We start from the raw sequence: 23,373 nt of genomic DNA, 5'->3' as shown, positions 1-23,373 counted from the left end.
CCGTCTGAGGATGCCCGCCAGTGGGGCGGCGGCGGCGCCGGCCCGCACGCGGATATGCAAATGCACCCTCCTCCCGCAGGGGAGAGCGCTGGTTGGCGGAGAGAGGCCGCGACCACACAGCTGTGAGGGGAGGGGGGCGTGGGGGAGCCGTCGCGTTGGAGACGGCGGGATCGGCGTTCCGATCCCCCCTCCCTCCCCCCGCAGTCGGGGAGCCCCCGCGCGGCGGTGAGAGCGGCGGGGAGCGCGTGTGGGGCCCCTCAGAGCGCCCCGAGAGGGCCCCGCGGCCTGGGGGCTTCGCGGCACCGGCGCCGCCGCTCCCGGGGACTGTGGGGGCACAGCGGTGACGCCGGTGGGAGAGGGCAGCGCTCCCTCTGCCCTTTCCCCCGCTCTGGGTGAGGTGAGGCCGCTCCCGCTGCCCGCCACGTGGGGCCGCGCTCAGGCTGCCCGGCCGGAGGTGCGCCCTGCCGGCAGAGCCGGTCCGGCCGCCCGCGGCCTCGGCGGGGAGCGCGAGTGGGGCGCCCTCCATGTTTGTTTCCTTTCTCAGGGGGAGCCCTGCGGCCCTAGGCTTCCAGCTGGCGGTGCAGGAGCTGGGATGAAGTGGTGGCGTGGGGACCGCGCGCCTTAACGTAGAAAGGAAAGGCTGGGATCGATGGTGGTGTGCGCCTCTGGTTGTTCCCTATGGCAGCCGCGGACCCCCAGGTCCTGGCCTTGGCTGCTCAGATCACTGAGAGCAGAGAACAGGACATCCCCCTGCTGCTGCTGAAGTTAAAGGGTAATTAATGCCGTTCCTACAATAAAAGGATGAGCTATTGAAGTATGGTCAGTCCTTTTCCCGTCTGCCTTTTTAAATACAGAAGGTTTTTCTGAAACTCTCTAAGGAATGTTGGTACAGCAGCTTTTCCTGAGAGTGGCATTTGATTTGACAAAAATCAGGAGGAGGAGCTGAGGAACAAATGAACAGAATTTTTTTCTGCCTTTCAGCTGTCACCCTGATAATGTGGCCCTTTTCCCTGCTGATACAGGCAGAGATCTTACACTTGGTCAAATAATTTCTCCAGTGCTTTTTGGGCAGAGAGCCAGGGTGGTTGTCAGTATTCAGTTTTTAAATCTTAACATAAAAACAAGACCATGAGCTCCTGTGTGGCTTCCCTGTCTTTCCTTCTGCTATACAGCCACTGCTCATAGGAACAGCTGAAACAAGTCAGGTCTTGTTCTAAATTGGGATGTAATTATAAGGAAGCTATATGTTTCCCAGTGGTTGTGGTTTTATCTAGCCTAGGAAATTCATACAAATGGTTCATATCCCAGGTAATGTATGTTTTGCTACTAAATATGTAGAGAGAAAATGGAAACCTAAGTTTAGCTATCCTTCCCAATTGTCATATAATCTTACAAATGAGTTGTAGCTCTAACAGCAGAAATTGCTGACAAAATATTTAATGCTGTTCTTAGCACTTTTACAATTACTTTAATCCTGGATCCCCCCTCTGTGTACATATACTCTTCTTACATTTTAGAAAAAGAAAAAAACCTTGCACATCAGAATCTGATGTTCCTCTTTGTCTCTCTCCTACTTTCTTCCCACAGGAATTTTAAGTAGTCCTTCCTTAGGATGTGAAGAATCAAATAAAATTAAGCAAGATATATACGATTATGGTCTTACTCAGTACTGCTTGCTGATCCTTAAACAAGACCATTCTCAGCTGCAGGGAGCCTGGGCTACTGCTGCCCAGCTAGCAGAGATACTAAGGTAACAAAAAAGCTAAGAAGTTCTCTTCCAGTTTTCTTTCTGTCCTTTCATCTTTCTCTTTCTCTTTTCAAGCTCTAATATATTGGCTCCCTTCCAGAACAAGGCTTGTTGCTCAGGAAAGGCCAGGGTTAAAGTGCAGGGAGCAGTCAAGAGCAGAGGGGTCAGGCATAGCCTAATTGGTCCTTTTAAATTCATTTGCATTGTTTTTCATTGAGCTGGGGGAACTGTATGGTGGGAATAGGGTTTGTGTTGGCTTTACCTTTTTTTTTGTGGATAGTACTCACCAGTGCAACAGTCCTTACCCAATAATTACATAATTTTGAATTGTGGTTATTTTAGAATTGTTATTTTGTTTGCTTAGATTTCATCTTGCAAAGAGCTTCATCCTGATTGACTCACTACTTGGCTTGACTGTACTAAAATATTTATTTAATATCCCCATTTTAAGTATCTATTTACATTTTTAAATATAATAGATGACACATTTCATGCAGACTAGGTAACCAGATGTAATGATATTGTGAGAATGGCATTGTAAATATGAAAACTTTAAACTCAAATCCCCAGTGGTCCAATCTCAATTTTAAATGTCAGGAAAAATAATGCATTTTAAATTTTCCTCAAGTTGTACTTAGTTTTGGCTTAACTAGAGAGTAAAATTCTAAGGCATGAAGTAATTATGTGACCATCTCTAATTTATGCCATATCTGCAGTATGAATTTTTAATGTGAGGAATTTCAGTAAGAGATGCAAGAGTTATCGCCAGAGTAGTGTAATACTTAAATCATCCCCCATAAGCTGTTTCAGTTGCAGAGAATACTGAAATTTATTTTAGCTGTAAAAATGTCCTTTTGTAGCTAGATTAATCTCAGCTTCACGCCTAGAATTTGTTTTCCAGCTTTACATGTGTGCATTCCCGAAAAGCTAACATAGCCTAGATAAGATATCAGAAAGCAAAATTCATGAAAAGTAAGGAAGACTCTTTTGTTGCACTGGTATCAGTGCCAAATGCAGAATTGAAACAACTTACCAGTTCTAAAACATGCAGTTTCTTGTAAAAAGTCTTCCAGAAACAATCGACGTGTGGTGGTGAGTGAAATAAGAGAGCTGAGATCTGAGGAACTGATTTCTAGCCCACATGCCTTCCTCAGCTCCAGAAAAGTTGTACACAGGTATATTCACAGCTATATTTTTTATACATATTTTCACAGTGCATCCCCTTCATCATCAGGCTTCCTTTATCAGCTTTTTTTCTACCCCTCTGTTTTACCTTTTTTAAAATCTTTTTTATGACCGTAAGGGCCCTTCCCTAGAATATAGAACAAGCCTGAACAGATTCTATGAAGCTGAAGGAGAAAGGACCTTAGTTTTGTTTTTAATTGAGAAATGCCATAATAAATAGTAATATGGTCTCCAACCTGTGAGTGGTTGCTCTTCTTGGAGGCAGCCACCTTGGAGGCAGTCACAGCAGTGAGCTGTTGTTCAGGGAGGAATTGTCCCATGCCACTGAAGCATTTCTCCGATGATGTGACATTCATTCAAAGTTGTTCAAACAGTCCTTGGACTATTCACGTTGATTTTTTTTCCCTTTTTTTTTTTTTTTTTTTTACTTCATTTCAGTCATTGTTGTGTAGGGCTAGAGGTGAAAGAAGATCCTGAGGAATTTTACAAGAAGTTTCTTCCTTCAGCTATAGACAGCCTGCTGGTTTTGGGAAAACGCTTGCAAGCACGATTTATCCGAGCAATCAAGGTATTTAAGTTGCCTAGTTAAAAGAGCAGAAAATGCCTGCAAACTTTCCAAGGTCATGTATTGAATAAACAGGATATTATTCTAGGGACATGGTATTATGAAAATTTATTTTCCAGAAATTGCAGTGGTTTTTCTTATGCCTCCAAGCTCTGAAGCTGAAATCTGTCATTGTGCAGCATTTGCTCCATGACTTGTGCTGTGCAAAGCCACTCTGTTACCATAGGCCTGTTAAGATAGTTTGGCTACTACTTTTGACAAGTTTTAAAGGTAGAGGGAAGGAATGTAATTAGAAGAAGGATTGAAGAATTAGAGCAGTATAAGAGAAAAAAAAGCCCTACAAAAGACAGCATCCCAGTCATTAATGTCTTTTTTAACTTTGCATATCATTAGTTCAGCCTTTGTAATGTATGTAGTTCTCACTAATTTTATTCAGCTTTACAAAAATGGTTTAGGAAGTCTTAAGGTTTTAAATCAGATTTGTTGAAGTTTGTTTTGTCATTCAGTTTCTATTGAATAATTGGCAAAAAATTCCAAGAATGCTCACTGCTTCTGAACTTGCACATGGAGAATGCCAAAGGCAGACTTCATGAATTTATAGATTTAAACACTCTCTCACATTTTCCTCCTTTTTTGCAGTGAAGAAGGGTTTTGCTCAGTGAGGTTCCCTCATGCTTCTGCAGTATTCTGAGCTCTAGAATCAGAAGGAAACAAAACTCAACAAACAAAAACCTACGAGTAATTTAAATAACCATTGGATTCTGACAGTTTCTTTTAATATCCCATTTCTCCATGCTATCTCATTTCTTGGCTCACTGGCTTCTTGCACTTAGCCGGAGTTTTCCTGCAAAGTGTTGTGATAGACGCCACAGACAATAAACTCTCAGAAAGCATCAGTGCAGTAACATAGTTTCTGCTGGTCCAGTACTTGAGAAGTGCATTTAGTGCTTAAGAAGGAAGCTTCCTAAATGACATCCCAGGAGACTCTTATCCACAATATGTAATTTCCCCCATACTTTCTTATTTTGTCAGCCTACATGCTACTTGAGTCATGCTTGTGGGCAAAGATTTCTTTTGAATGCAAATGCAGTCTGCATTATAATTAGTACTTCAGCTTTTAAACTTTGTGGTCTCAGAGGTGACTGGGCACCCAGACTTGATGCTTGCTCAGTGGAATTTTGGAAATCCCACTCTACCACTGGAGATTTGAAATTTATTCTGCTCTCTTTTGCTTTTTGTACAAGTTTTTGAAGTCAAGGGAAGTGGTGAAATAGCTTTCAGAAACGGACATGTTGCCAAAACACAAAGCAGATAATATTACAGCGTAACATATTAGTTATTTTGTATCTCTCCTTGTCAGTGCGGACCAAATACAAAGTTAAACCTTGACTGAGGGCTGGGGCTCCAGCAGGGATCTAGGAATAGGCTTCCCAGGGTTTCATTTATAGAGGCTTGATTAATGTGGAATATATGACCATGTGCTTTGTAACAACATTTGTCGGCAGTGTGGTACTATCAAAAACCCTTTTGCTGTTCCACACACCAAAATTCCAGATTTGGCTCACACTTGGAATACATGGAATGTGCATCTCTATGTGGATTCACAAACTAAAACCTGAATTCCTACTGATCATAGGGGAGCACTGGAGCACCTCTACAGTGAAGAAGGGCTGAGAGAGGGATGGGGTTGTTCAGCATGAATAAGTCTCTGAGGAGAACTTACAGTAGTTTCACGAATACAAGCCGCACGGATTATAAGCCGCACCCCCGGTGCCTCGACAATGTTGCTGTCTTTGTCAATAGATAAGCCGCACCCCGAATATTAGCCGCACTTTCGTTCGTCGCGAGAATCCGTGCGCAGCTTTCACAAATTGGCCAATTAGTAACAGGATCGCGGCATAGCGGGCTTTACTGGCTTGGGGCGGGGCCAGGCAGGCTCGGCCCGCTCATGGTTGCCGACGGGGCCGGGTGGCCCAGCTCAGCGCCACGGCTCGGCGGGGCTGGCCGGGTGGTGCTGCCGCCGCCGCCGGGCTCGCTGGCCCCCCTCTCCCGTCAGCACCGCCCCGCTGCCGCGTTCGCTTGCCTGGCCGGCGGGCTGCCGCCGCCGCCGGGCTCGCCGCTCGCCCCGCGCCTCGCTCGCCCCACGCCGCGCCTCGCTCGCCCCGCGCCGCGTTCGCTCGCCCCGCGCCGCGTTCGCTCGCCCCGCGCCGCGTTCGCTCGCCCCGCGCCGCGTTCGCTCGCCCCGCGCCGCGTTCGCTCGCCCCGCGCCGCGTTCGCTCGCCCCGCGCCGCGTTCGCTCGCCCCGCGCCGCGTTCGCTCGCCCCGCGCCGCGTTCGCTCGCCCCGCCGGCAGGGCTGCCGCCGCCACCAGGCTCGCCGGCCGCCCCCTCCCGTCTGCACCGCCGCCGCGTTTCCTCGCCCTGGCCGGCACTGCAGGCCCCCGCACCGCCGGGCTCCCCCACGCTGCTGGCCCCGATTCTGCTGGGCTTCCCCCGCTGCCAGGCAGCCCCACCCGCCGGCCTTCCTGCTTCTGCCATGCTCCCCTGCACTGCTAGCCCCAGTTCTCCCAGGCTCCCCCGCCCTACTGACCCGGCTCTGCCGCCCCCCTGCCCCGCCCTGCTGGCTCAGGCTCTGCCGCCCGCCCCCCACACTGCTGGCCCCGCCTCTGCCAGGCTTTCCCACCTCTGCCGGGGCCGGCCGGGCTCCAGCTTGGCTTGGGGCTGCCGCGGGCTCTCACTTCCGTGTTGGCAGCTTTTAGAATTTTGTTAATGTATTAGCCGCCCCGGAATATTGGCCGCACTTGTGGGTTTCCACCAAAATTTTGGTCAAATTGGTGCGGCTTGTATTCGTGAAATTACTGTATATCACCTGCCAGTACCTAAAGGGGCTACAAGAAAGCTGGAGAAGGGACTTTTTACAAGGACATGTAATGACAGAATAAGGGGTAATGGCTTTACACTGAAAGAGGGAGGTTTAAATTAGGTATTGAGAAGACATTCTGTGCTGTCAGAGTAAAACACTGGGACAGGCTGCCTAGACAAGCTGTGAATGCTCTATTCAGGTCTAGGCTCCATGAAGCTCTGAGAAATTTGGTCGACTGGAAGGTGTCTCAGCCTATGGCAGTGAGGCTGGAACAAGATGGACTTTAGGTCCTTTCCAACCCTACCATTCTATGATTGATTCTATGTTTTTTTCCAGTCCAGTGCTATCACAGGCAAGCACATGATGTAGTCTGTTTGGCAAACAGATCAAATTTCAGCTTCATAGTGGTTTGGTGTTTGCTCCCGGACCTCCAACTAGGAGGTGCTTCTGAAGCTTCACCATACCAGTTATCAGGAACCTTTTTCATTTTGACTGTGTCCTTGGTCACTTTGTACCTTTTTTTATCCCCCCCCACCCTTTTCTTTAAAGTAATATATTTCCCACTTAGTGCATTAAATCTGTGATACATATTTGCTGAGCTATTATTTGTCTTATCCCTCCTATGCTATCAAATATTTTAAAGGAGTAAACAAGATTTCTCTCTCCTTGTTGTGATTTTTTTCTCAAATGGATGCTTTTATTTTTTTAGTATGTTCAGATCTTCTTGATAGACCTCTGGCCTCCAAGGTCTCATAGGTTTTTTTACTAATTTCTACAGTTTCACCAACCTCATTTAGAAATTTGGTGGAGTTTGGTATCCAGATTCCTGAGGCATACAAACTTTCCCATGACATCAAGATGAAGTCCTTAGTGAAGATCATACACATGTTTTACCTACTTCTCTTTTGTTTAGGAGAAAGAAAAACAAGACTTTTTGCACTGGTTCCAAATAGTAACTGATGCCATCTGCTGGCTGTTCGGTGGGCACATTCAACTAGCAGCATGTGGTAAGGGAAATGTCAACCCACAGAACACCTGAACATTTATTTATGACAACTACAAGTATCAAAATTCACTCTTAGCTAATCTCCACCTAGTCTTCTCAATTGGAGTAGATGGTTGAGATTGCAGCTCAACAACAATATCTAAAATGGTAGACATGTGCTAAAGGGGAATACTCAAGAGTTCCCTTTCTCATCTTTCAGAGATAAATATTTAAAGTGTCATCCTGTAATTTCTCTTTGTAAGTCTGTACCTTTCAAAAATCAGTTGGGTTTTTTTTCCAGTAGGAGACAAGTGATCTTTTCCTGTGTGTGATTACAATATACAGAAGTTTGACCAGAGTACATTGCTCGCCCTGATGAGTATACAGAATTGAAAACAGATTTCTCAAGTTTTTGACATGACAGGAAATGTTACAAATATCTAGCAAACTTCACTATGTATTTCTGATCAAAATAAGCTTTCATTTAAACTGGTGTTAATCACATTGATTCTGAAAAGCTAAATTTGGTTTAGTTTCTAGTGTTAGACAAAAAACTATGGATCATAAGATGTGTAACTAAAAACACACATGGTCAGAAAAATTACTGAATACCTAGCCAGTGTTACAATGAGATAAAAAAGACATCAGTGCACTTGCATTAAACAACCTGGGGTATCAAACGGTAAAGGTTGAGGTACTTAACCTTTTTGGATGTTGTTGCCCCAATGTTAATTCCACTGTTGTTTTAAGAAAAGGGTACTGTTGTAAAATAAAGGAGTTTAAAGCTTTCATTCCCTTGCAACATCAGTGCCTGAGGGATGTCCAAAGGATTCAGCATATTTTTTGAAGGCCAAAGTAGTTTAGTTATGTCAGTAAATTTCAGTGTGAGAATTATAAATGAGGGAGTTTGTTCCAGAAACAGTGTCTGGTTTTACTTGCTGTGGCTTATGATGAAGTTTATTTGTTTTATGGTGTTTTCAAGTCTGGTTCTGATTGCATGATTTCTTGTTTGCTTGTTTTTGGTTTTCTTTGCAGTACTACAAAATGATTGCTTCCTGCAGTTGTTAATAACAGATGATGTTGAAACAGCAATTATAATGATGTCTGTGTTACACAACATTTTGAGGATCAATAGGTTAGTTGTTTTCATATCATTATTTTTCTTAATAATAAATATAAAATGTAGTTCATTATTGCCTGGTAAAATAAAATCTTTTCATATGCAAGCATTGTTGTGCTTTATTGTTTGGTTTTTTTTTTCCCCTAGTCTTTGTGGTAGAAATTGAAAATATTTAAATTGAGGGAGTGGTAACTGGTTAATTGAAACAGTAGTACTGCCTGGATCAAATTCATGGTCCAGCTAGCTGGGCATCTTGGTTTGCTGTATATAGCCTGACATAGCTAAAAATAAGTCACTGTTAAAAAGCTCGTGTATTTTAATTAACATTTCTGTCTCCTTTCCCCTTTTTTTTTCTTTATTCTGTTTAAAGTTCTGTCTTGCTTCAAGTTGAAGAAGAGACCCTTCACTCTGTTTTGGATGAACTTGTTTATAAGCTTTCCTCTACCACCAATCCTGCTGTAGGAAGTGCTGCCACAAAACTGCTGTTGTTAGTTGCAAAATTGTGCAAACAGCTTGTGCAGTTATTCACAGCTCGCTACAAAGGTTTGTAAATATGCATGGGACCAATCACTGAGCCTCCTCTTACATTCCCAGTGAAAATAAAAAGAGAGATTTCTCATTGTGGTTCAGTAACTCTCCAGTACAGGTGGAAACTGCAGTGCCATGTTGCTTTGTAGTTTGTTTTTTTTTTCCTTTTATTCATTTTCATTGCAGTTTAAGGTACTGCACCTCTTTCTTTTTCCTATGTTTATTTTCCTCTATGTACTGAGGACTCTGTATGTGGCAACTTGTCTTTTAAAGCTGTTGTTTGTCACTTCCAACCTGATGGGCTTTTACTTCTTTCTGTTTCCATGTGCAGGTTGGTTGTTGAGGGATCCACTGGCAGGGTGTCTGTACTGCCACAGTCAGAAAGCCCTGTGTCACATCTGCCACAGTCCTAAGGGTCACTAATCCGGAGCATTACAGTTTTACTTAGAGGGAACTGCTGACCCTGGCTGTTTCAGGGACTGCTCATCTGATGGAGGGCTGTTAAGTTATCCAGGAGCTGACTGTCTTTTGATATCCAAGTAATTGAAATGAACTCTTTCCAAGAATTCATGGAATTAGTTTATAATTTTTTCTTGATGCCTTCAGATGATGAGGCTGAGTATGTGTATAATTTGTGTTATTCATTCTTTAATGAGGTGTCCTATCTAATGTTTCTGTCTCTAGCCTAGCAGGGAGCTCCAGGAAACCCAGGGAGACTGAGGAACAGGCATAATGTTGGCCATGTCTTTTGTGGTCTGGATGTTATTGTTGGTCAAAACGACTTGTAAGCAGCCACAGTCCTTTGAGAAAAAGAACAGTAAAAAGAGGGAGTGCAAGGCAAAATGTCCAATTCTCATTTTCTCATTACTACTTATTATACGGTACCAGCCAGATAAATTTTTAGACCAGATGAACAACTTTGCCACCCTTTTGCCTACAGAATTGAGAGAAGGGATTCCTTGTAGTATGGAATTAAGTATAGAGTGCCTGGTATCACATTGTGGATTTTTGGGAAGTTGCCATGGTCTGATCATCCCAGCTGTAGAATGCTGGCTTGTTTGGAGAGGGGCAGATCTCCCTCAAAGGACGCTTTATTTTGCTCTAGAATCACAGTATGCCACAGTCATTTAGAAACTGTTGATCTCTCTCCTGTACATGTTTCCTCTTTCCACTAAGAAAAAAAGAAAATAGAGTTTTTTTTCCTACTTCTTTGAGGCATAAAAGCAACAAAGAAAGCATTACAGCGTTTCTACAATTTGACCATTTCACTGAAGTCCCTTGGCTTCACAGTGGCTCAGAGCTGTTGGCAGTGTGAGGTGCTTTGGTGTGAGCTTTGCCAGTGAAGGCAGCCTGCTGGAGGTCAGGGCATCTGTAAGACCAGCACAGTCCCTATGTCAGGTTTCCTGGAGGGCCTGGCCTTTTGTCCTGCATGGGTTGACACATCTGTGAGGCACACTGGAGGTACTCCCTGTCAGCAGCCAAAAGGTGCATATGGCTGTAGTTGTACTGAGATTGGCAAGTGGTTGTGTCAGACCCACAGCACTTCTGTGAGGGAGCTCTCTTGTGTAGCCTGGCTCCCTGCTATTGCAGCTCAGCCAGCCTTGGGGCACCCATTGACTCCATTTACTCCTGCCTGTCTCTCACCTGAAGTGTTTAACTGTCATTGTTTTTCTAAAATGGTGCATGTGGTGCCACAGAGGTGCCATTTCTGTGTGCTCCAGATCCTGTAAGTACTGTGAGTGTTGGAGTCTCCCAGTTGTGAGAAGATAGTTTGTAAGGATAGTGCAGAAGGCAATTTTCCTCAATAAATTACAGATGCACTGATTGGACAATGATTTGAAGATGGAAACATTACTTGATTCTGCAGTTCTTCAGGAGGCAAATGTGCAGGCTTCCTGCCCTCCTTCCTCTTCCCTCCAACTCTCTGCAGAGCCCTTAGGCTCTGGGATTTGTCAGATACAAACATTTTAGTTCATGTTACTGTCTACTTGCATAGGGGGTGTGTGTGTTGTGGGGGAAGCACTGAGGTGCTTTTTAGCTACTGCAAACCCAAAATTGTCTCATGGATTGGATACACATGCACTCACAGTTAAACTACACAGTGCAAATAAGACATCAAACAATTCCAGTCAGAAATAAATAATTTTTATTACAAAAATATGGAAGAGTATTAACAAGACCCAGCACTTGTGTAGTGCTTTGAATTCTTTTTAGCACCTTACAGTTACTGATAAGACCCTGAAAGTACACTGATAATTTGACTGTCAGTGATGTAAACACAATACTGACTTGGACATACAAAATCACTGGATAATATTTTTCTGTGATAGTTGGAGCACCAGATATTCTTTGACAAGATTATGCATTGACACTCAAAGATGGCTGATGGTCTTCAGTTCTCACATTCCTTTGCACATAGAATCAAATTTGATTTGTTGATTTGCAGTTTGTTACTTTGAAAGTCTGAAAAGAAAAATCCATGTTAGTGAATTAGCTTCTTCCCTTTCTCTTAGGATTAAAAGGGCTTTTAAGTAAACAGTGGACTGGCAAAGGATTTGACAGGGAGGTCAATCAACTCTTGGACCTGCTGTATTTGGAACAATCCAGTGGAAAAGGAGGAATGCAGGTGATGAAGTTTAATGTGACTTTCAGATGTGAAATGCTATTTACATGTGATTTGTGTATGTTTGTAATGGACTTACTATATCACTTTGTAGATATTTTTCAAAACCTGTGTTATTATTTCACTATGTTAATTTTTAATTGCCTTTTTGACTTTATTTTATTGTGGTTTTTTTAAAGCATCAAGATATTGCTTAGTCATTAAGATATGGGACTGTGACTTAAGAGATTAACTTTCTGTGCAGATTCACTATAGATTTCAACATAACCATGGGGGAAAATAATTAATTTTTTGCTAATTATAAAATTAACTGCATCTGCTTTTCTCACATCAGTGTTACAAATTTAGATCTCTGAATTCTAGGCAGCATTTACATAGAACTAAGTCATATACAGAAAATGTGCAGTAAGAACACCACCTGGACTGTGTTCCAAATAAAAGAGACAATGTTTGTTTCATGAGCATCTTTAAAAAATTTTACATGCAGGTTTCTCAGAGACAATACTTCAATGAAAATCAGTTATGTTTGCAGAGACCTGCTTTCATCTTCAACAGTGCAGGGTGTTTTTTGTGGTTTTTTTTTTTTTAATGTATTTGAGAATAGAATCTATTATTTTTCATGTTTGCATTTCAGTGACTTCTGATCTTACTGCAAATGTAACATTTTTCCTGCTGCTCTTTCTCCAAGTCTTTCTGTCCTCTCTAGTGTAGGTGTTTTGATAGAATCACCATTTGAAATATCAACTGCTTCAGGTGTTTTAAATACAAATTTCTAATATATATATATTTATTTGTGCTGTGGATTCGTTTGTTTACCGCAGAGAGCATCAATACAGGTGATCAGATTAGCTGCTTTTGGGGTAAGTATAGAGTTCATGATAATAACTGTATTGCAAGACCTTAAATTTCCCAATTTGATGCATTTGAAAACCGATGGGGTTTGGCCAAATGTTGAGATTTTCCAATTATGCATGCGGTAATAAAGTGTTTTTATATGCATGGAAAATATTCTACCAACTGTTTTATTGATTTCAGAAGCAGCATCAAGCAGCTTGTATAATCCAGGCAGCATGGCGTGGATTTCAGACAAGGAAAAGGCTGAAAAAGCTACCCCAAGCAGTGGTTACTTTACAGAGAAGCTTCAGGTAAACAGTGTGACTTTGTGAAAAACAGTAAAGAATAGGGTCTGGTATGAAGGTTTGGGATGGGCTGGGTTTTCTCAAGTCACAAAGGAGGAGGAAAAGTTCAGGTCATCTAATTCAGTGTGCTGTTTGAAGCAGGCCCTGCCTCAAAATGGGATCTGGATGCTCAGGGCCACATCCAGTTTTAGAGGTCTCCAAGGATGGAGATCCTACCATCTAACTTGATCCTTTTCCTTCTGTTGGATGATTTGCCTTGTGAAGAATTATTCCATTACAGGCAGTGGGAATTTCCTTGTTGCACTCTTTATCACCTCTTGTGTCTTGTGTTTTTTCTGAGCACCCCTATGAGTCTGGCTGTGTCTGCTCAATAATGCTTCTTTAGGTAATGAGAGACAGATTTGCCTTCCTTTAGGCTGAACACACCTTACATTCCATGGCCCTAGTTGTCTCTGGACAGTCTCTATTCCTCCCATTTGTCAGCATTGCTTTTCCATTGGGGGTCCCAGTAGAGCATGCCCAATGCTCCAGGTGTGCCAAGTAAAGCCAAATAATCTTCTCACTGGCTGTAGCCTTTGTTCCTGCAAGGCCTGGCTACTGGCTCATGTCCATCCTGTCCCCTCTTTTCATTGGGGTTGCTGTCTGGGTAATTGGTGTCCAGCCTGTGCAGGTTCATGAGGTTATTTAGTACCAGCTGTAGAATTTCCCATTAGAACTTCATTTTTATTGAACCATTTTCTGTGTTTTGTGGAGGTTTCTCTGAATGTCAGCCCTGCCCTGCATGGGAGACTGTGATGACAGCCTTGGTAAAATCAAGGAAAATGACATCCACTGCTTTCCCCTCATCCACAGAGCCAGTCATCACAGAAAACGCAATCAAGCTGATCAAACGTGATTTGCCTGTGATAAATCTGTGCTGGCTGTTCCCATTCACCTTCCTGTCCTTCCTGGTTATAGCTTCCCTGAGAATTTGTTCCCATGTCCCAGGCCCTAAATTTGGGCTGACCAAGTGTCCCTTCGTCTTGAAGATGCATTTTTCCAGCCAGCTGTTACTTCTGGAACATAAAGGTGATGTAATGCCAATGTGAGCCTTTTCACTACAGACTTCTTTAGCAGAAACATCCAAACAATGTGCTTTTTCAGCAGTACCAGACTGCCACTTCTGGTGCCAAAAGCTCCAACTGTCCCTTTCCAAGCTGCCAGGCTTCTTAATGAAAAAAACTTAGTTCTGTGGTGCTTTCATGTTTTCTCTAAAAATTTTTGGCACATGGAAGACTGAAAGTGTGGCATGGGATTGTACTAAATAGCACTAGAAGATGATGTACTGGTGGTAGGAGAGTTAACTGGTGCACAGTTAACTTGACACAAAATTGCTCTGTAAATTACATTGGAGCTATCCTGGAGCTTCCACATGCCGGAGTGCTGCAGAAACCAAGGCTCATAGTGCTTCCTCAGTGTAGTGCTTTCAAGACCTTGTTCTTCATTAATTTTTAAATCTTTGGCTCTCAGAAGTAGAGTTACTTCAGTGACCTAGAAATAGTATCCTCTGTCTTGGAGCAGCAGAGAAAGAGGAAGCTATGTAAATAATGCTCGTCTCACTTGAATTAGATTGTAGCAGTAATGTTAGCACATGTTAGGCTAGCTGTTCTGAGAATTTTAGTTTTAATTTAACATTGGTTAAAGGGTGTAAATCAAGTGCAGACTCCATAGCAAGTTTTTTCAAACTTCTTTTTTTGCACATTGATCATTACTGTGGCAAAAGCAGATCTTACAAATCATTGTGAAATCTCATTGCATTGTGACCAAATTATTACAAAGCAAACAACTATGTTTTATTGTCTAGACTGGCCTTAAGAGGATGTTGGACTATCTAAGGTGTAATCTTTAAGTTCTGCAAGATTTGTGGGAGCAAGCAGTGTGTCTGTTGAGGGCTACTAGTCACTGCACTTTTGTGCTGCAGTCAGACATCCTTGTCACTCCTTTTTACTCCACTATACACTTCAAGCTGGTATTTCTTCCCTCATAAAGCACCTTGCAAGCCTGCAAGCCAAACTTAAATTTGGATGATGGGCTAAGATGTAACATGGAAAAGCAGCAAGGAAAGGATGGTGAGACAATCAGCAAGCTGCTTGACTCTCTTGTGTCGTATTTTCAATATTGTAAGCATTAGTGTGTGCCTTTTAAGCAGCTTTCAAGTAATTTAAATGGACTTTTGAAATGGTTAGTTTAATATTGAGAGGATGGAAACATTAATATCCTTACAGTTGTATGTTTTTATGGCTCACTCAGTCCCAGTGTACTGAGCAAATACAGTAACTGTACGGTGCCAGCGTTGGTTTTCTTCTGTCTATGTCAAAGCATTACACTGAAAGGTAGTGTTTGGAATACTGTAAACATGACTTTAGAAGACCTTTTAAGAGGACTTTTTAATTTTTAGCAATCAGGTTCTGGTTGTGTTCACAGATGTATTTTAGAACAAGTGTGGTTAAATACTGCCAAATTAAAACTCCAAACTTTGCTCACCTGCAGCTGCAGAGGAAGATATGAAACTCTGCAATTTATAAACTTTTGAAATTGTGATTTTAGAAATGTCTCCTCAGTGAATGTTAAAGCCTGTAGTCTCTCCTTGAAGCTAGCTCACTATTACATAGCTAATTGTAGGGCATTTAAAATGGCAATAATTTTTATTAATAATGCATCAAAAATGAAACAATTTTACATTTCTAAAGAGAGGACCAGAGGGAGGCTGCTCTGTGCCACGAACTGCAGAAGGAAGCTTGGATCTTACTCTGTATATGTTTTACTTTAGTTCAGAGGCAGTTCCCTGTCACAGTGTGGTCTTATGCAAGCAAATATATCTCAACATTAGGAGAAACAGAGCACAAATGTTTTGCAGACTACATAGGAAAGAATCAGTATTAAAGAATCATTTAAATATGTGACAGACACTCTTGGTTTCACAGATGTACATCTGAGAAGTTCATGAAACATTTTTGTAGTTTTCATCCTGGTGAAGCTGATAGAAATTGATTGGCAAAATATTAAGTTTTATCAAGAAAATATGATCAAAACTTTTGTTTGATCCTGTGACTTCATTTGCCTTAGAAATATAATATTTTGATTAAAATATTAATTACCTGAATTAAAAATGTAAAAATTTACAGCTCTAATTTGCAGAAATGTGTGGGCTGAAAACCTTTAGTTTCCTTAAACCATTTGGATATAATCATATGTATCATGATCTGTCTCTGTAGATAGGTGTGTGGGCACACCTCTAGTCTGCATTACAGTTGTAAAAGGATTATGGTCTGTCAGATTGTGGTGGAGGCTTTTTTATCTGTTAAGATCTGATCTTTAAATCCAGAGCATCTCTTTTACACAACAGCTTCCATCCCAATCTCTTCCAAACAAGTTTTGTCTGTAAAGTGAAAGTATGGTTGGTGGAAATACTATACTAGTGATGGGAAACACAAATAGCTCATTAGTACTGTGAGTCTGAAGGTATGTGCCATGCAGCAATAGCACTGGTGGACATTAGTTCTAGTCTGTGGATATTTTCCTTCTCTGGCATCACCTATACCTCTGCTTTATCCATTGGTTTTCTTTCCTAGAGCTGAAAGTACTTCTTTCATTGTCCCCAGAAAAGTGCTAGAGGAGAGCAGAACTCTGGGCTGTGGGCCCAGTGAGGGTACTCAAGTGGGGAAGTGGTTTTGCTGCAGTAGGATCAGAGAAGTCCCCTTGTTGTGTGGTAAAGTTGTACATTCTCAGGTCTCAAGCTGCTAGGAGTTTGGGTCCACTGGGATGAGAAGGGGCTGTGAAGGGAGGGGGAGCTTCAGCTTGCACCTCCTCATACTTCACTGAGACCATGGCCAAGTGCTCAGTAATTATTCGTATTGCTACATCAGTATATTAAGTATTTAATATTAGTGTCTATATTGATATGTTGCTGTGTATTTCTTTGATGTACGTGTTGTTATTATTAAATGCTCCCGAGCCAGTTGCAGGGTTTTCAACTGTTTCATCTATGAAACTTCTGCTGCAGGTTTTTCAGTGCACAGCAAGGCAACTTCATAACATCAAATCTAGAACAGATCAAGAAGAATTTGCAAGAGAATTCTTTCCTAGTGCTCTCTAACAAAGTTGATGAACCAAATGTGTCAGTCTGCATTTCCTGAAGAAAAAAAATGCTTCCAAAATTAAGAAGTGAGGCTTGGTAGCCAACATTCTGATCTACTCTTGCAGTCAGTACAAAAATAATTACATGTACTGTGGGAAGCAGGTGCTGTGCATGCTGATGGATGGACTGGAAAAGGTGCATACTGGAGCAGATGGCTAAATGTTGCTTTACCTCTTCAGCAGATGATGGAATCAAAATTTTTGTTCCAATTCATTCTGGCTGTGAATGTCCTACATGAAGCATCATTCCCTTCAGAGTCCTTACAATTTTATCCTAAGTAAATTTTTTACTTTGGTTTCATAGAGTGGTTCAGAGTTTTTCGTGGCTATAGACAGTGTAGTAATTTGTTTGTTTGCAGAAGACTTACTGCTTGGTGTCATTCTGCAGCCAACAGCTGGCATAGCAGATTGTTTTGTGGATTTTCTTTCTCAATGCTGGACTACTTAACACAAAGAGACACTTTAAAGAAATACACGACTTAAGGTAATTGTTAATGTCTTTCTGTATTGCAGAGCTAAACGGGAACAGGAGCTGCAGCATTTAACAAAACAGAAGGAAGAGGAAGCTCTAAAACTGCAAATGCAACTTCAGAGACAGAGGGCCATGAGACTCTTCCATGAACGACAGCTGGCCTCACTGGAAGTTGTCCATGCCAGTATGATTTATATTAAACTATAGCAGAAGATTAAAGTGTCTGGGTCTCCTTAGGAACAATTCCCCCAAATCTATTTCCCAATCTTGCATGTCTATTTGCACTGTAGTCTTACTGTCTCTTCTCCTGACCCAATTATCTGAAAGAGAATATGCTAATTCCCCCAGGGCTCAGCAACTACTGATCAAGATCTGCTGCCTTCAAAATGGTGCAGGAGAAAGAGAGAACCAGTTTTCATGTGTTACAGAGCTCTGTTGCAGCTATGATCTGCAAGGCCAGACCCACAGCTAGGAGACCTTGGGGGAAGAGGGGCTTTTAACTTTTTAACCCAAGTTTTTTTGGTACTATCAAGTTTGAGGATTAACAATGTAAATTGTTAAGAGAACCTAACTCACAGTCTTGTAACTGTGGAGTTTTGTTACCTTTGTAGGTCAGTTGAATAAATACATGCAGGAAATGGAAGAGAAATCAGCATTAACTATCCAGAGATTCTGGCGAGGGTATAGAGCAAGAAGAATTTTTCATCAGCAGAAACAATCTCTTAAGGAGTATAAGGCAGCTATCATCATTCAGAGAGCAGTAAGTATTTATACTTTATTCTAACAGTAGATAGGACTGAGTGGATTATTGTGAAGCCTCATAAAAATCTGTTTATTCTCTTACTGTCAATGTAGCCATAATTTATTAAAAAATTACTCAGGGGTGATAGTCTAGAGCCACAAGTGGCTTTAAAGGGTTAAACCTTGTATAGGCTACAGAGCCTAATACAGTCTTGTAACTAAAATATAAAAGCTGTATCTTTGAAACCCGGGATTGGAATGTCACCATACTACAGATGAGTCAGTAACTTACTATGAGTGTTGTTACTTACTATTTAGTGTTTATGCTGACCTTGTATGTTGTCTTTTCAACATCATAGCTGCATTTAGGCTTTAACAGATGCAGCACTGAAACACTTTCACTGATTGTTTACAAAGAAAGTGGGAAGACAAACTTCCTCTCTGTGATTGTCATATTCTCATATGTTCCTTACAAAGGCTTGTAAATTCTTGGAGAAACGAAGGAGGAGGAGACCTCTCTCTCCTTGGAAAGCACCCAAGGGACTGACTGATGAGCAGAGACTAGCTTTGCAGCAGAAGGTGGATGACTACATCAAATTGCATCCGGTCTGTTTCTTAGTCATTTCATAATTTGCATTAATGTTGCAATATAAAATACTGTAGGGATGAAATATATTCAGCTTCATAAATTATGATCAAGGTAATCCATTTGAGGTATGTGTGTATTAACCCTGCTTGTTTGACAGCAAGGCACTAGGATATTGGGGATTTCAACCATTAATCTAATAAAAAGTGTCAAAGCAAACTGTAATTGGCAAATTTATATACATGATGATGGATAATTTTGAAGAGAGTTGCAGAGGAAGCAAAATTATGAAGTTACCAATTATGAACAGCATTTGCATTCCTTGTTTAGGCATTATTCTGCCCTGAGAAGTTTTAAAATAACCAGCTCCTAATGGTAACAAACTTATTTTCCTCCAGGCTTCCCAAATGTCAGAAGAAACAAGTAAGGAATTGCATATGCAGGCTCAGGCAAAGCTGGCACAGTTCCTGTTGAGGAGCAGGCTGGATCAGAGAGCAGCACAGCGGAGAGAGGCTTTACTGGCTCAGGTCAACACTGATGTGGAGCTGCTAATGAGTATGTGACTGCTCTGCTCATGGCTTTGATTACCATTTGGATTAAACCAATTAAGAGGGAAAATTAGAGTGAGCAGTAGTAAAGCCTCATTTCAAAACTGAAATATCTTTCTTCCTTTGCCATATGCCTTATCTTGAGATCCAGGCTTTGTTAGAGATTATCCAAGTGCTGCTGTAGGTTAAGGATAAACACCTGTTTTTCAAGGAATATCTTATTCTTCTGCTGAAAGTATCTCTCTGATAGGTTCACAAGAAAAGCAATAGCCCTATAACAGGCATTAGAATTTCTTCAAAGGGGGTCTCACACAACCTATTCACCCACATTTGTTGTGCTTTGGTTTGTTTTCTTGTGTTGTAAGTAAGCTGCTGGTTAAAAGATTCTCACCCCTTCCAGATAGAGAGGGAAATCTTTGAGCTGTGAATTCCATGTTTTCATTTTCTCTGGCCTGGCTTTAAGTGAAACAGAATTCACTACTGTGCTATCCTAATTCCAGACAAGTGGCTGTATAAAAGAGCAAGAGTAGCAAACTGCAGCCACCAGAGAGCACCCAAGCCAGGCAGAATTCAGCAAGTTACTGAATTCCATTATTTAGTCTGTCACGTGCTGTGTCACTGCAGCTCATCACTCCCCGAGCAGGCAAATCAGCAACACACTCTTACACTGTGCTGGGTCCCCCAAGCAGGGAAACCACAGTGCTGCTACACCAGAGCAGTGGGAACATCGTGCTGATGTCACCCTGCACCAGGAGTGCTGATCCACAGCAGTGGCCAGGAGATCCTCTCATGTTATATTTCCACAAGAAGTCATTTTGGTGGACGCCACCACTGCACCTGAAAGAAATAGTTAGTTCATCTTTCCCATTTCTTCTTTCTACCCCTTTACCTATTTTAATTTTTTTTTAGATTAGCCTTTATTTGGATTGCCTCTCCAATAAGATTTGATCTATCATGTAGTCATAAAATTACAATGCCAGCACAGGGAAAGGAGTGACCTAGGAAGTGGGAGGGTTGTGTTCTTTTTTTTTTTTAATACTCATGGAACCACAAACAAAATACAGAAAACTATTCTCCTTGTTCTTGCAGATGCTCCAGGTTTAGCAGAGGCCACAGAAAAAGATCTTGGTGCCTTTATGAGTCGATCAATCCCTGTAGCTGCCAAGGCAAGACAAACCCACAACACTATGCTAAAATACACTCGTTGGCCTTGGTGGAAGAAGCTTGGAGATGAATTTGTGGAGTATGATGTAATTCCTGATGATGCCATAAACACGGAACTGGAATCTCTCTTTATTGGAGGAAGGAAATCCTTTTAGGTAACAAGCAGAAGAATTTCATATTTAACCAAACTCATATCTAGCTCTATGCACTCACTTGTGTATGTTTTTAAGGAAGGAAAACATTTGAAGAAGACCAAGGCCTTATTTTAGTGCATTTTACTTAGTAAGATTCCCTTCCTGTACATCAACAGTTGGATCCTATTGATTGTGCTGTTGCAAATAGGATTTAAATACTGTAACTGTAAATGAAGGTATTTTGTAATTTGTATCACTTTAAAAGTAAGTTCATAACCTTTGGCTTTTCTTCACACTTATTATTCACATTGGGATACATAAAGAATCTGGCCATTGTAAAAGCCTGGGATTTTATAGCAAAACATTTTATCAGGTGATATGTTTTGAAATAAAGATGTGTCCAGAACAAACCAAGACAGCAATAGCAAATCATGCAAATGCAAGGAAGGCTGGGTGCTTTCTCTGTATTCCTCCCAGACTACCTGTCCCTGCTTCCACCCTCTGAAGGTTTCCTTTTGTTTGAGTTTGTCCAGGAGCTCTTTTCTGATCCAGGAAGGATTCTTGGTGTTTAGCCTGACTTCCTTTTTGTTAGAATGCATTTCTCCCGAGCTTAGAGAAGGTGATTCTTGAATATTAACCAGGTTTTTTGGGCCCTCCAGGGCTTTATCCCAGGGTACTCCACCAAGCAGATCCCTGAAGAAGCCAATCTGCTCTCCTGACCTCCAGAGTAGTGAGCTTGCTGTGCAGCTTCCTCAGCACCCCTGAACTCCACCATTCCATGGTTACTGCAGCCAAGGCTGCCCTTGGGCTTCGCATTCCCAACCAGCCCTGCCTTGTTAATGAGGATAATGTCCAGCATCGCTAGACCTCTCCTTGTTGGTTCCTCTATGTCTTGAAGAAGGAAGTAATCAGCAGTGTATTCTGGGAACCTCCTGGGTTGCCTGTCCCCTCTGTGTTGACCCTCTAACAGGTATTGGGGTGGGTGAAGTCCTGTGTGAGGATCAGGACTTGTGAATGTGAGGCTGTTCCTATCTGTATGTACAGGATATTATGAGCGCAGTCTTCTGGTTTGGGCAGTCTGAAGCAAACCTCTACTATAATGTCACCAGTCCCTGCCCTCCCTTTAATCCTGACCCATAAACTCTCAGCCAGTGTGACCATCTAGACCATCAGCTCTGTCTTCTTAAAACAAGCAGAAGTTACTTCATCCAGAAAGATCTCCAGCACAGAGTTTCTGCAGTCACTGTGACCTGGAGTACCTACAGCCAAGAGCTGAAGGGTGCTGCCTACTGATGTGTCTGGAATTGAAATTTGAGACTGTGCTAATGCCATAGCTCCCTGTGCTATTTTTCAGGTGAAAGGCCAGAATCTTCAAAGTTAGATCTTGCCTCACTGCAAAGGAGGAAAAAGTGCAGTGGTTTCTGCTGGTTCTATGTGGGCAGCAGTATTGGTTCAGCATGTTTGTTTTCCATTCTCTCTGGAAGGCTTTGGGTTTTAATTTTAGTGGAGATGAATGGAAAACAAATAAATAGAAACAGTGGGCGGAAGACCAAGCCCATTCAGATGCAGCTGATACATGGAAATTAATAACTGGATGGCTGCCAGGAGGAAGAGCTGTGCTCTATGTTAACTTTTTTTCACAGAGTTGTGATTTGGAATGCACTGAATTGGCTCACAAATCCTTTCTTGGACAGTTAACTGATGGAACAATCCATTAAGTATTTGCTAGGGCAATTGCAGGTGTCTCTTGAGTTACATATTATTCTGCACAGCTCTGCTGTGTTAGTTTTGAGCCATGCCCATAACAAGACAGGTGCCCTACAGCTACAAAAGCAGAGGTCTGGGGGCAGTCACCAAGTGCTCCAGGGAAGAGAAGCTATCACTCAGCAGCCAAGCTCTGGCACTGAACACATCTCTGGATGAACTGCAGCAAGCCAGCTTTTCCCTCCTATATACCTGAGTCCTCTGTGCATGTCATCATCCCCTCAGCCGTGCAGCCTCTGGCCCAAACTATTTTGATGCAGAAACCTCTGCTCTTAGGTTTATTCCTAATAATCCTTATTCTAACAACTCCTTAGTGCAGGGAGAAGGTCACAAAAGGGCTCTGCTGAATGTATCTTGCATAAAGAGCTTGCCCCCATGGCCAGTGTTAAATATCAAGTGAATTAGAGAGCCATCTTCCCAAAATGCCACTTATTGTAATGGCCTCTGCCACTTGCTGCCAGTGGAGTGGATAATGAACTCCCTCTCTCGAATATGCAATTTGCTAAAGTGAACAGAGAACCTAGCAGAAGATGCTATTTTGCTGGAGGAATTCAAGTTGCTGGTCCAGCAGCACAAATTCCTCTGCCCCACCACAGCTGTGATAGAAATACTTTGTTTTACTTTCTGCTTGTGACCAGGAGATTGCAATCACATCCATTGTACAGACCAGGGAAACTGAGGCAAGAGAGCCATGAGGGAACATGCCTATGACCATCTATAGCTGTATACCATCACTTGTTCTTGTTTCTGTCCCAGGCAGAGCAAGCTAGAAAGAGGCCACATGCTGGGCTGGAGCTGGGAGATGTTCTTGGATGCCAATTGCTGTGGCCAATTCAGAGCTTGGGCCCAGTAAAAGAGATTCCCAAACTCCTCTGATGCTCTTCTTGGCTCACAGTGGGAGGGATTTGGCATAGTTTGACTCATGCTCTTTTCAAGTCTTCCTGCACCATGTACAGGACACATTGCTGGCATTTTATTTCACTGCAGCTCCTTCTGGAATAAAACACTCCTACCTTAATAATGGGAGCAGATATA

General features: G+C 42.3%; 1 protein-coding gene across 2 annotated transcripts; it reads left to right on the top strand.

Annotated features, from left to right (window-relative positions):
• Positions 1-102: 102 nt before the first annotated feature.
• Positions 103-21,017, top strand: IQCB1 (IQ motif containing B1). Of its 2 annotated transcripts, none has more exons than XM_033065408.2 (14): positions 103-225; positions 545-772; positions 1,588-1,750; positions 3,371-3,500; positions 7,272-7,365; positions 8,379-8,478; positions 8,834-9,006; positions 11,505-11,617; positions 12,650-12,759; positions 17,443-17,585; positions 18,013-18,161; positions 18,620-18,748; positions 19,127-19,283; positions 20,366-21,017. In XM_033065408.2, exons 2-14 carry the CDS (start codon positions 679-681, stop codon positions 20,593-20,595), a joined length of 1,785 nt encoding a protein of 594 aa, XP_032921299.1. In that variant the 5' UTR covers positions 103-225; positions 545-678; the 3' UTR covers positions 20,596-21,017. The 2 variants fall into 2 exon arrangements, with proteins under 2 accessions (XP_032921299.1, XP_032921298.1); XM_033065407.2 differs by lacking the exon at positions 103-225 and adding an exon at positions 275-397.
• The last annotated feature ends 2,356 nt before the right edge of the window (positions 21,018-23,373 follow it).

This window comes from Catharus ustulatus, chromosome 7 (assembly GCF_009819885.2).
Source record: "Catharus ustulatus isolate bCatUst1 chromosome 7, bCatUst1.pri.v2, whole genome shotgun sequence".
NCBI classification, from domain to species: domain Eukaryota; kingdom Metazoa; phylum Chordata; class Aves; order Passeriformes; family Turdidae; genus Catharus; species Catharus ustulatus.
This window is presented reverse-complemented; position numbering and strand designations above follow the sequence as displayed.